At 34.6% G+C, this 14,653-nt stretch overlaps 1 protein-coding gene across 14 annotated transcripts in view; it reads left to right on the top strand.

Annotated features, from left to right (window-relative positions):
- The window catches only part of LOC148299499 (AN1-type zinc finger protein 6-like), a 57,520-nt gene extending 48,961 nt beyond the window's left edge, over positions 1 to 8,559 (top strand). For 8 of the 14 annotated variants that reach the window (XM_088276002.1, XM_088276000.1, XM_088276001.1 and 5 more), the window contains 4 exons: positions 1,627 to 1,773; positions 4,007 to 4,150; positions 4,947 to 5,121; positions 6,539 to 8,559. In XM_088276002.1, coding sequence (XP_088132128.1) covers positions 1,627 to 1,773; positions 4,007 to 4,150; positions 4,947 to 5,121; positions 6,539 to 6,687 — 615 coding nt within the window. In that variant the 3' untranslated portion in view covers positions 6,688 to 8,559. The remainder of the gene's footprint in view (positions 1 to 1,626; positions 1,774 to 4,006; positions 4,151 to 4,946; positions 5,122 to 6,538) is intronic. The other 6 variants (XM_088276013.1, XM_088276011.1, XM_088276012.1 and 3 more) reach the window with 2 other exon arrangements.
- Positions 8,560 to 14,653: the final 6,094 nt, after the last annotated feature.

Raw genomic sequence — 14,653 nt, 5'->3', positions numbered from 1 at the left:
CTATGAACATATCATGACTTGAAATATTTGAAATGAAAAGCGGTTTTCTAATATTTATTTTTCCATTAACGATGAAATTTATAAATTTGTTTAGTTAATAGACTCACCCAAATAAACTGAATAGGTGATGTGTAAAATGTCACTGATAACTAAAGCATCAGCTGGAAACTTGCTTAAAAACAGTTATACATTTACTCATTACTCAATAGTAAAGCTTTTCTTATGCATTCAATTAAATTTAAAAAAATTACAATATGGATAATATATCCATTATGACTCAGGGTTATCTCATTGAGCCTTACCGACTTATTTCTATGTGTGGAAAATAACATTCTACTCCTGGAGTTGTACCAACATACTGATACGTTATAACGGGAAAGGTAATGTTTTTATATGAATATTATGTTCCCAATCTCTTTGTTAAGGTCTAAACTATATGTACACAATTATCAAATCCCCTCGCCAGCGGTTAGCAGGCGTAAACAACACCCGTCCAAAGTGCTTAGGTAGTTCCAAATAAGCATGTTATCGACACCTATACTTGGATCTAATCTTGAAAATTTTATTACAATATTACACATTTTCTGTATTTAAAAAAAAATGTTTCTCCGCATAACAAAGGGTTAACTGATCCCCATTTTCATAATGTAATAGGCCTTTCTAAAGCATTTTGGATTGCAGTTGCAACTTTTCTGTCCTCAAATTTCCTCCATATTCGCATTTTCGGTGTTTGCCGTTCTCCATCCTGCTGAAACATGTCAGGGTTATTTAGAAATGTCGGACGTAACAAGTTCTCAATCTATTGGTAGTAAGAAGTGCTACTGGTAGTAATCCCTTTTGTGGTACAACGCTCTTGGATTCTCATGCTCCAAATTCCTTCTCCAAACAGTCAATTAAATATCTAGTCATATTTGCTCTGGAAGCTATTGCAGCGTTAAAATGCTTACAACATTTCTTTGGATTGTAACTATATATTGTCAGGAACGCATTTTTTTTAAACCTGTTCTTATAAAAAAATCTTAGTAATCAGCCACAATAAATAAAATCAGTCAGTTCAACATGATCCCCACTTCCTCCACCCCGGTAGATTCTACCTTTCTGTAAATTAGTTATGGGACAGCAAATTAAGGTATCAAACGCAGTATTATATTTTATATATCGCTCACTCCTTTCAAGAACGTCCTAACTCAAAAAACTTGATTTTTCAGTAGAACGTTTTTAAAGTTTAAAAACATAATACACATTGTATTAAAAATAAATATCAAGCCACTTATTGAACTTTTTACTGTGCAACAGATCTTTTTAGGTAAAACCTGAAGGTTTTTCCTCCATTTGAAAAATATTAAGTATATTTAAAAAAAAAAATGAAACAATACCTTTTCTTCAAAATGATAAAATAACACTTTCTGCCCTGTAGCGGGTAAATATTAAGTGAAAAATATGCCTCTTTTGCTGGGATATAGTACATTTTCTGCCCATTCCAAAAACATGCACAACTGAAAATTTACGATTTTTGATTTATGACATTCTTGTAAGGAGTGAACGATATGTTGAAATGAATTTTTACCGAGTAATTTTAAGTGAATGTAAGACCCGTTGATGAAGTTTTTGAATCGTGATTTGCAGGAAGCCCTGAAGAAGAAGCAGCAGCCGCCCGTGTCGAGTGCGTCGAGTGCCTCGGTGGGCTACTCCGCCCCCTCCGCCCCCTCCGCGTCGCCCTCCCCCGCCGCCCCTTCGCGCCTGCCGCAGCCCGACGAGCAGCTCACCGCCGACGTGAGTACCCCTCCGCGCCCCCACTCGCTCCAGTAGAAGGGTTGCTCTTACCAAAAGGACTTTTGCAAATGGTGGTTTAGATATATTAAAAAAAAATCACCCAATGTGTTCCAGATTGGTATAATTTATGACTATACAGTTTGTCCAACTGTCTCCGCCTCCGTAGTGTAATGGTCAGCACGCTCGGCTATTGTTCCGGAGGTCGCAGGTTCGATTCCCAGGGGAGGCCAAATAAATATAAGTGATTTTTTCACTCTCATATTTATTTAATATAGCCGTGGACTGGTAAAGGAAGCGCAGGGTTGATCACCTAGGTTTCATGCAATAAACGTTCGAGATAACACTGCGTTTATATGATGCAGTGTCCTATGCACCATCAAGTGCGGATAAGGATTTGAAGAAGGAGTATACAATTTCACTTATGTTGGTTTTAATAATATTAATTGTTCATTTTGTCTGTAAAAATCATCTTTATGCCTCAGCACATCAAGACTTACAACTCTCGCTAGTGTTAGAAACATATCTTCGGCTTATAGACCAGTCTGACTCCATTAGGAGAGAGTAAAATTATTGTAATTTTACCATGAAGCGGAATTTATTGATTCCAAAATTATACCTTTTTGGGCTCCATCGAAATATACGACATTAAAGTGTAATTTCGAAACTGATAAATTCTGTTTTATGGTTAAATTAAAATGTTTTTACTCTCTTCTGTAAAATAAGCCCGGGAGGAGTTATACATTTTACTGACAAAGCCAATTTTATGTAATTAAAATATCTTTTTCATTCTTTACGCTCAAATGAAAATATAGAATATTTTCAAAAACATAAAAACCATTACATCCTCTTATGATGATTTCTTACTGTTTCATTTCACTATGTACCTTACACTGGATTATTGGCAATTCAAGAGGGATTACCTTGCTTGTTAGGTGTATGCAAAAATTGGCACGAGTTTAAATCCCTTTTTGTGATTTCAAACTAAACTCAAACTTAAACTTGAGTATGAAAATACCGGAACTGATATGTAAAATTAAAATCTATCAAAAAATCGATTGAAATTAAATTAATTCAAACTAAAAAATATCATAAGCTATCGTTACGCTGAAAACCATCTCTAATCTTTTAAGTTAAAGATCTTGGGATGAGCGCAGTAGGATTTCTCTTTAGATGATTTATCAAAATACAAATGATCACAATGCGTTTTCCTACTCTGTTGCCTTCCATGTTCAATCAAACTGAACTCTGAAAAATATCATAAGCTATCGTTACGCTGAAAACCATCTCTAATCTTTTAAGTTAAAGATCTTGGGATGAGCGCAGTAGGATTTCTCTTTAGATGATTTATCAAAATACAAATGATCACAATGCGTTTTCCTACTCTGTTGCCTTCCATGTTCAATCAAACTGAACTCTGAAAAATATCATAAGCTATCGTTACGCTGAAAACCATCTCTAATCTTTTAAGTTAAAGATCTTGGGATGAGCGCAGTAGGATTTCTCTTTAGATGATTTATCAAAATACAAATGATCACAATGCGTTTTCCTACTCTGTTGCCTTCCATGTTCAATCAAACTGAACTCTGAAAAATATCATAAGCTATCGTTACGCTGAAAACCATCTCTAATCTTTTAAGTTAAAGATCTTGGGATGAGCGCAGTAGGATTTCTCTTTAGATGATTTATCAAAATACAAATGATCACAATGCGTTTTCCTACTCTGTTGCCTTCCATGTTCAATCAAACTGAACTCTGAAAAATATCATAAGCTATCGTTACGCTGAAAACCATCTCTAATCTTTTAAGTTAAAGATCTTGGGATGAGCGCAGTAGGATTTCTCTTTAGATGATTTATCAAAATACAAATGATCACAATGCGTTTTCCTACTCTGTTGCCTTCCATGTTCAATCAAACTGAACTCTGAAAAATATCATAAGCTATCGTTACGCTGAAAACCATCTCTAATCTTTTAAGTTAAAGATCTTGGGATGAGCGCAGTAGGATTTCTCTTTAGATGATTTATCAAAATACAAATGATCACAATGCGTTTTCCTACTCTGTTGCCTTCCATGTTCAATCAAACTGAACTCTGAAAAAAGTCAACACGTTCATAACTCAAAAATGTCCTCAGTTGATAAAATTCATAAGTTAAATGCATTTCACTTCTCCACATAATTCACTATTTTTTAACTCTTTCCCATGAATTAAAGTAAATATTTGTGTTTCCATTAGGAGCGTGTGATACATTATGTGGAGGATGATGACATTGAAATGGTACCCCGCGTTGAGCATTCTAATAACGTGACTGATCCGGAAAGTGGTCCGAGTTCGACACTTCAACAAACTGAAGAAGATACTTTCAGTTCCCAAGATCCTGTAATAACTAATTATTTTTCTTAAAGTTTTATTTTTATGTAACAAGATATCCAAAATCCTCCCATTAGTATTTTATTTGTAATTAATTTCTCTGCCATAATACAAAAGGACATAGATCCGAGTGATGTAACCAAATTGGTAAAATGTGTGAATGTGTAAAATGTTAAAATATTTTTCAGTGTCATAAATAAATAGCACATTTACGTAAATATTTTAAACATTAAAATTTTTATTAATGCTTGGAATAATGCTGAAAGAATTCCAATATGATATTTTTTCACACTTTAAATGATTGCTATTTTCTATGTAAATAAGTCACAGGTAGATAAACTTATCTTTACTTCTATTCAGTCTATTTTTTTTCTTCTTATTTGAACATAACTTTACGACAACACAAATTAGCAGTCTAAAAAAATTCAAGTCCAAAAGTAATCTTAAATATATCTACATTTGACCCTTTTACATAAATGATGCCATCGGCATATTCCCCCGGATGGATGAGGGACAAAACACTTTACAGCCGCATTGTAACAATGTCATTTGAAATTAAGGGTTCAAGTATTGTGATAAAAGTTTCATCAAATCTCTGGGTCAATGAAATATTGGAATTAATCCATACTTATTATAATGGTTTTATATTTTTTCGGACCAATGATTTTATAAATATTATGTAGTTACAGCCAAAACGTGAGTTTATCATGGAAAAATGAGTTTTGTAATGCTTATTTAACGTAACGGTGGTGTTGTCGGTATCGCTTATATCCGTATGTGTTACATCAGTTTTGTTTTGTCGCAGAAGTTGTTGGAGGAGAGGGAGAGGGAGCGGGAGAGGGAGCGGGAGAGTGGCAGCGGGAGCGGGAGCGTGTCCTCGGGGGAGCCGGAGGAGGCGGACCCCTCGGACAAGGACCCTGCCAAGGATAAAAAGAAGAAGAACCGCTGCGCCGTCTGCCGAAAGAAGGTCGGACTCACAGGTCAGTAGCGCACAACCGACCGCTTAGAACCCCCCGTCAATAAAAATGATAATTATTTATGTAGCGCCATTTTCGGATAATACTACCTCAAGGGCGCTTAGATTGAAAAAAAACTTGAATAATTTATATGAATAATTTTGTAAATTATATGAGTTCCATTTTTGTAAAATACTACTTCAAGGGTGGTTATTTAACTAACTGACTGGATCAATTTTTAACTCAATCAAAACAATCAACGTATTGGTGTTCAAATGGATGGCTGAAAACAGATTGACATTAAACTCATCCAAAACTGAACATCTCTAGATAGGGACACCTTAACGACAGCATTTAATTGATAACTCGACACCACCCAATTCATAGAAGTACCACTTCATCGGCTGTCAAATTGCTGGGCATGTTCTTGGATTCTGTCTCTCCTTTGAGACTCAAGTCAGCAAAACAAGTGCATGTTTTTATCGGCTAAAGAAAACTAAGAGCATTCGCAAGAATCTATCAGTTGATGTTTCATCTCAATTGATAAATGCGTTTTTGTATTATCCAGAGCTGATTATTGGAACAGCATATACACGGGTCTACCTATCAATAAAATGACTATTGCAACAGTATTAAACGCTGCAGCGAGACTAATTTTTGGAATTTCCATATTCAGTTACATCACCCCACAACTTGACCAACTGCACCGGTTACGCTTTCCCGAAAGGGTCGAGTATAAACTCTGTCTACTCATGTATACATCAACACATAATATGGCTCCAGAGTATCTAAAAGAGTTGCATATTCCGGAAGAATTAGTAAGACAGACGTCTCGCACATGGATTTGCTACAACTGCTATAGGTAAAGTGATCTTATCGCTCGCTTTGCTGTTGCAGGACTGATGGTATGGAATGCTCTTCGACCAGTAGTTAAAAACAGTGAGAGCGAGATGATCTTTAGAAAAAAAAAACGCGTTTGTTTGATAAATTATTTTCCGTGTCCTTTTCCCCAATTCAAGCGCAAGGAAGGCAGTATTTTACGAAAATGGCATTATACAAATTATCTATAATTATTATTATTAAAAGTAACAAACCATCGCACCACATGTTTCATTAAAAATTAAAAAATGGTTTATTCGAAGTATTGTCCCTCGCTAGCTACATATTTTCCCCATCTTTCTGGCAAGTAATGGATACCCTGCCAATAAAAGTCCTCAGTTTTCGAGACAAACCAGTCGACAGTCGGATGTCTTCATACTCGTTGTGCGAAGCTCGGTTTGTTTTATGGTAATTGTTCCGAGGGTGTTGTTAAACCTGGTAAATAAGTATTATATTTACTGGAAATACATCTGATTGAAGTATATGAGTTTGTGATTGTCTAGGGAACATTGTATTCCTGTTGATGTAGTGATGTGTAGTAATGTGGGTGTTGCGGTTGCAGGTTTCGAGTGCAGGTGCGGGGGCCTGTTCTGCTCGGTGCACCGGTACTCGGACAAGCACGACTGCACGTTCGACTACCGGGAGCTGGGCGCGCAGGAGATCCGCCGCAACAACCCCGTCGTGGTGGGCGAGAAGATCCAGAAGATCTGAACATTCGGTGTCGCCGTGCCACAGTGCCACAGTGTCACCCTAGCAAACTATTACTAATTCGAGAAATGAACTAAACAGTGCGTGCAGTGCCCCGTTCTCTATATTGTACTTTGTATCGTGTGGAAGCGTAGTTTTGGTCGTCCTAAATTTTAGGCAGTTGATTTTTCTTCGGAGTAAATTTGTTTTGTTTGGTAATTTTTCGCTTTCATATTTTTATCCCAGGGTATTTTGCTATTTGTCGCGACTCAGTTTGAAGCGAGAAAATTAGTTTTTCTAATGTAAAGTCGGGAAGAGCGCTCGGTGCCGCCGCCGCCGCACATTTATTTACATTTCTTTAAGTTAATAGTCTAATTTTCTTTATTTCTGGTGTTAATGTCTAGAGGTAACTGTAATATTCAATTAAAATTTACTCGTGGCTTATTCGCACGTTAAGCGCCGTAGCGGCTATGAGTCCTTCTCTAGATTCCTATCTCGGCCGCTTTTTATTTATATGCGAACGTGTATATACTAAAAATGCCATTATTTTTCTATTAAATCTATCTGTAAGATTGAATTGCCGTATGAAATTACCATCATACGCGATATCCGCCGTCTCTATGGCTCTTAACGTGTCGAGAGTGAAATATGTTCACAAAGTGTAAATAATTTGTCCAAGCGGAGTAAATGGTCTTCTAAATGCTAGTTACTCGTGGAGCGGTAAATATGAGATGCGGCTCGCATCCGGCAGTGCCATCACACGGCTCCTTCGTATTTACTGTCCGTATGGTATTTAACCTCTAGATGGGTTATGTAAAGTAAATTTTAGCCAAGTTTTGTTAGTACCGCAGATTTATATGTTATATTTTCTTATGTATAACCGCAAATGGTGACAGGCTGGTTACCCGAGAGAAACATTCGGAGAGGAGTGAAGTGGTGCCAAGTGAACATTGCGTACGGGTGTGCGCGGACAAGTGCGCTTGACGTCCACATATACATATATATATACATACACGTGTATTTACTAAATGATTATCTTTACATTTGTATAGTTTAGCTATTCCGGTATCATTTGGTCGGTCTCAACATGGACTGGTCCGATGGTCCCGACGAAGCGGGAGGATGAGGTTCCGAGGCGGGACCCGCGAGACTGTACTCGGTGTATATAAGCAATATTTCCTCTTCTGTTCGCGCAGCATCTGCCTGGAAAGGAATCGTGCTGGTGTTAGCGTTATTCGAAGTTGGCTATCTCCGCAGATACGTATCACTGGATTGTATTTCCAATTGTCCCAAACTTGTGTGAATTTTGCATATTATATATTACTAACCTAATTTAAAGAACGTTGCAATTAATGCTGTAAACTGTAGTAGACACAATATTATGCTAACCGTATTACGTCTCCTTTTAGTAACGATATATATAATATAGAAAATTTACATGTCTATTTGTTTCTCTTTCTAAAGGTCCTACTGTCTTTTACACGTCTATTTGAAACGAGTCAATTAAACCAATCACCTTTGTTGAGGAATTGATAATAATACAGTTCGCAGTTTATTGTTACAAGTGGAATTTAGGAAGTGCATTCTCGAGAGCAATTAGGAAATCACCCTTCATTATTGTTCACCTCTTGCACTAGACACTAGTTATTGCAAACTGGGCATATTCCATCTTTCTGTCAACAGTAAAGTGTCGTACGGAAGCGAGCCATCTTGGTATTTTATATTCATTTGTTGAGATTTAAACATATTCGCACTATGAATAAATGCCTGACATAGTTGTTTTATTTTGTGGATAATTGTGCTAGATGTATATATTATGTAATTTTAGTTCATTTTGTTTTGACTTTAAATTTTGATTTATTAATAAACATTAAAAATTTATATAATTGGAAAAATACTTTATCTTTCATTATGTGTTTTATCTTTCATTCTCCGGCAAAGAAGAGTCCAATCATGGACCCTCAAGATCAGCACTATGAACCGGTTGGAGGTATTCTACATGTGGTTGCATCGTACAATTCTAAGCATCCCATGGACCGATATGGTTAGCAATGCAAATGTGCTACAAAAAGCAAGGTAGAAAGACAATTGCTGACTGATATCAAAGTCCGTAAGGTGCCCTATCAGGGGCATGCGCTTAGAGGAGAGAAGTACGAGCTATTGTACCTGATGTGGTCGACAAGGTGTGGGCAGACGGCAGATTTCCTGGTTCCGGAATATACTAAATTGGACGGGGATTAGAATTAGACAGGGACGCATACTCTCCAGTATAGTCGACATCGGGGAGACCTACATGTATTTTGTCTGTAATATTGGTAGAGCATTATTTACTTAATACATTTTTAATTAATGTGTTACTTAGTAAATACCACTATTTCTAGAAATAGTGGTATTTACTATGTAAAACATTAATTAAAGATGGATAGATTTTACCACAAAGTGACTGCCGAATCAATTAATGGAATTACTTAATACATATTAATGTAATTTCTGTAGAATCTGCTGGCTTAGGTTGAAAATGAGAAAGAGTAAAAGTCATTTTGTAAAGCGGATACCATACAGCATATTTATTCAAAGAATGGTCTAAAATGGCTCAAACCATACTACATATTCTCAATTTAGTTCAAGGCAATGTATATTTACATGTAAATGTATTATAAAGCCAGCGATTTGACAATATGCTTTAACAAGAGACTTAAGATGCTCAGCTATGAACGAGATAAGAAAAGAAGAAGAAGATCATTCAACAGTCGACCAATGGCTGACAAGTCGAAGTTTTAAACAATGAATTAACTCCTCAAGATTTTTTTTATTTTTATTTTCTTTATTTAATAAAGTTAAAAAAAATATTTTAATATTTGTTTTCTAGACATTTCTAGTTTGACATATCGCTCACTCCTTTCAAGAACGTCATAAATAAAAAAAAATCGATTTTTCAGGAAAACGTTTTTAAAGATAAAAAATACAGTACAATGTATTAAAAATAAGTATCAAGCCACTTGTACTTTTACTAAGCAACAGATTGTTTTAGGTTAAACCTGAAGGTTTTTTCTCCATTTGAAAAATATTTAGTATATTTAAAAAAAATAATTAAACAACACTCTTTCTTCAAAATGCAAAAACAACACTTTCTGCCCTGTAGCGGGTAAATGTTTAGTTAAAAATATGCCGCTTTTGCTGGAATATAGTACATTTTCCGGGCATTCCAAAAACATGCACAGCTGAAAATTGACCATTTTTGATTTATGACATTGTTCAAAGGAGTGAGTGATATGTATCTAATACCAGTTACAATAAGGAGACTAAGCTATTGTGGTTGGAGAGGGACTTATGCTAATTGTTTATACATACTTATGAATGATACAATAGTTTTTTTTCCTTTGAATTATTTATTTTCTTTCTTTTTATTCCTCAGAAAATTTTATCAACATATTATTTTGTGCTCATCTAAATTTTCCTTGGATTGTCCCTGATTATTGGACTACCCAATTTTCCGAAATCGCTCTTTGGAGAAATCAGGTAGATTTCTATGAATTTCTGGATCCATATAAAATATTAAATTTTAATTTTGCCGTTCCCCATTTTTGCATTGAATATTGCAGCTGACATAATACATACCAAACTTCAGAATACTTGTATTGTCCTTTTCTATCTTAAAAAGTATTTTTTTAATTACTTCTGTTAGATTCTGACCAATCAATATAATTCGAGCTGGTAAAGAATCCATTTTATTTCTGCTCACGGTTGCCAAGGCTACAAGATAAGGAAGGCTGCTTTTCTCTTTTGTCAAGAAGCTCTTTTACTATTTATGTGCTGAGGAGATTTTAGTTCTTCTTTATCACCGATATAAGGTGATACATTCCTTAGTAATATTGAAACAGAATTATTAAAATCTAGTCACCCTATTGTATAATCTTGTATATTCAAATGGTATAGGTATGTTGTCTATATATGTATTTTGTATTTTTACGGGGGATGATTGGATTCCTTCCTAATCCATATTAATACACCATAAACACATTAAATTTGCTCTGGAAACGAATGATGATAATTTATTGAATTTTCTCAACCTCTATCAAGGTTGTTCATTAAAAATTATAATTTAGTATTTACTGTAATCCCTCTCTCTTGGATACAGCCACCCCTACAGATTCCTTACATCCTATTTTGCACAAAATATTTTTTTTCATTATTTATTAAATCCTGTTGATTAACATTCCCCTTAGTACTTTAAACTATAATCACAATACAAACATATTAATAAATAATAAATAAAAGAATAAATAGTTAATATAATCTTACATTCGGCATGCAACCCATGAATTGTTTAAAAATAAATGCGCATGAAAAATTTTGTACCCTGGTTTACCAACTATAAAAAATTTACTCTTACATATTCAACCAGTAAATGTATTATACTAATAATAATTAAGGTAAAATCTTTGGTAACTCAGAATCATAAGTAGACATATCGCTCACTCCTTTCAAGAACGTCATAAATCAAAAAACTTGATTTTTCAGGAGAACGTTTTTAAAGTTTAAAATATAATACAATGTATTAAAAATAAATATCAAGCCACTTATTGAACTTTTAACTGTGCAACAGATCTTTTTAGGTAAAACCTGAAGGTTTTTTTCTCCATTTGAAAAATGTTAAGTATATTTAAAAAATAATTTAACAATACCTTTTCTTCAAAACGCAAAAACAACACTTTCTGCCCTTTAGCGGGTAAATATTAAGTTAAAAATATGCCTCTTTTGCTGGGATATAGTACATTTTCTGGGCATTTCGAAAACATGCACAATTGAAAATTGAAGATTTTTGATTTATGACGTTCTTGAAAGGAGTGTGCGATATGAGGAAAAAGCAGTATGAAAAAAAATACATTGGCCAAACTGTGAGAAATCCAAAAATTCTTATCAAAAAACATCATCGTGGTCTTGTAATAATTTTTGAATTTTTGAATATATTATGGACACTGATCACTTTTTCAACTCACATATACAGTCAAACTCAGTTATAACGAGGATGACGGGACCGACTGAATTTGCTCATTATAAACGTTCCTCGTTATATTTGAGAATAGGTATTATCAATATTCCTATCACGTGAAGACGTGGATATCTGGAATGGTCTCATAACAGAATAAGTCGCAATACAATTTTTCTCAAATAAAAGCTAAACCTTAGAACTTTTTGTAACTTTTAATTATTTCACTTTATCACCAATCACGGGGTATTTAAATATATGCAAAAAATTACAGACTTGAATGAATGAACGTGCAAATATCCCGGGGAATTTATTAAAACTGAGAGACAGGCTCGTCGGCTGCCTGGTCTGGCGCCAAGCCTAACCTGGACTCCAATATACTGTTGCATCCAATCGCATTCAAAGGCCACATGATGAAGAACATAGAAAATTAAGAATTCCAATAAAGAAAACTGAAAAGCATTTATTAATATGTAATATGGCCTTTTAAAAATTCCCCGCCATTGCTTCCTTTAGTCCCGTTAAACCAAACCCCACCCCCTGAATTATCCCCTCTAGTTATTACCCCACCTATCTCTTATCAGTACCTTGATTATTTATTTATTTCTTGTCAATTTGTATTTTCACCTCTAGATGAGAACATCTTGGGAGAATATGGAATTCTGTAATTCAAATTTGCTAGATACTCTATTAGTTATATTGTCGTCATCCATTTACTTTATACATATGTTCAAACCATCTCAAAGAGCCATTCTTAATATTTTTTTTTTTTTTTACTTTATATTTCACTTGGCAAATACTGTTATTTCTTAAAATCTATTGTAATACTTGGCAAAATGATGCGGAATGTATCGAAACACATGTCATAATAGATTTCAAAAATAGCAGTATTTACGAAGTGAAATTAAAAAAAAAAAGGTTGTATAATACCACAAAATAACTGCCGATTTGATTTTTTTGTTTATCTAGGAATGAGTTAGGACTCAGCTTCATACTAACGCAATTCGGACATTTTGCGGACCGCTGGCGACGGGATTTGATAAATTTGTACATATAGTAAAGACCTTAACAAAGAGATTGGTACATAATATTCATATAAAAACATTAAATATGTAATTACTTCTTTCTTCTCTTGACTTTGAAATGAGGCTGGCGCAGAAGGTAAAAATACCCTTCCTGTCCTTAAGCATAAATCAACCAAATGGGTAGAAGTACCTTTCTCGTCCTTGGTGTGTTAATTTATACTACAAAAAAAGCTTGATAAATTATTAAGCTGGATAAATTATTACTGGAACGACTGGTTGTGATTGGTAGCCTAGAGGAGAAAAGAAGGAGAGGAAGGTCCCACACGATGGACTGACCAAGTTAAGACACCTCGGTGGTTGGAGCGCTGTGTGCAGCGCAGTCAAGGGATAACTGGAGAAGAGTCATTGCTTCCACAAGGGTCACAACCCTCAGTAACGAGGAGTAAGACGGAGAAGAAATAGTATTATTAAGGACAGTAATTATTTTGTTTTATTCCTATAAATAACTATTTTTCTAAAAACTAAGAAAATCATTCCTAATTTGATTAAAGAGTGTCATCTGTGTTTGGTAGAAAACTCTACAATACTACCTGCTATTTAAATAAAATCGAGTAAGCTAAGATTCAAACCAAAACATGTTTCAGTCACAGAATGACAGTTTTGCTGTTGTAGTTGCAATGTATTCCGATAGGTGTACTTTTTTTTTTTAAAAATACTTAACAAAAATTATTACCTATTGGTAATTATAAGCAATTTATGTTTTCTCGTACCAATTACGTTTTTCGTAGTTTTGAATTTACAAAATAACATCTTAGGCTGGTACACAAATAACTTGTAGACCTCCAGTACGTATATATTTCCGTTTACAGCATATATTTTTTTAAATTCTTGTTTTTTATCTTTACTTTATCACATAAGTAATTTTTTATCATTCTTCAAACGACAATTTTTATCATTAGCTAGGGACCCTGATATAAAAATATGGGTATAAATCCAAAAAATATAGTCTCTATCATAAGCAAAGATTTAGTGCATAATTATTTACGTACCTACTAAGGTATGTTACCTACATAGTTTATGTACCTACTTATTTAGGTGCGTACCTATGTAAGTAGTAAATTGGTTCAGTTTGGGTTATTATTTATAAGGCAGAGAGAGTCCGTAGTCCATAGTCCGTAGCTGTGTGACCCCTCGTCAGGCCGCTGCGTACGATAGATCTCCAAACTAATCCCCCGGGAGCCAACGGAATCCGTAGCATTGCTCGAGTTCTGCTTGACCAATTCTAGACGTATAAATTAAAGTGTGTACTATTATCTACATAATACCTACTGTTAGAAATCGGAACTGCAATAATTTACGAAGATGTCAGGGCGGGATCCCGTAGGAATCTATTACAGGACCTTGCGAAAATTTAACCAGAGTAATAAACGTTTATACGTTATAGGTTACAGTTTATAATCCTAAAAGTAAATGTAAATTTAATAATTTGCAAATAAAAAAATCTGGCCTTAATTAATAAGTAAAATAAAATTGAAAGAAATTTTCCTAGCATGTGAAATAATTCCGAGAGTATCACACATACATTTGCGAAACTCTGAAAATTGTAAGTTTTTTTAGTAAATTGGCAAACATAGATGGAGTTTATTCTAAAAAAAAGTATTTTCATTTTCTTACATATATGTATTGAATATGTAAGAAAATGAAAATACCGAATAAAATACTAATAAAATGAATATGGAATGCACGCCCCTGGCTATAGCCAGCGACGTGCATCATATCTTTACTTACCCGCGTGTCATATAAAAATGCAACAAGTACCTACTCTAACTTATTAAGAAGTATTTACGTAGCTTACCTTACTACCTACCTCTACTGCCTACCCTAGTAAGCAGTACCAGCTTACCTAACTACCTGCCTATACTGCCCATCCTAATTAATTGTCTGTGGATGCCACTGCATATAGGTATAAAACTTT

The sequence above is a fragment of the Brachycentrus maculatus genome, unplaced genomic scaffold, assembly GCF_059751285.1.
Source record: "Brachycentrus maculatus isolate JH-2025_06_01 unplaced genomic scaffold, ASM5975128v1 h1tg001119l, whole genome shotgun sequence".
Taxonomy (NCBI): domain Eukaryota; kingdom Metazoa; phylum Arthropoda; class Insecta; order Trichoptera; family Brachycentridae; genus Brachycentrus; species Brachycentrus maculatus.
This window is presented reverse-complemented; position numbering and strand designations above follow the sequence as displayed.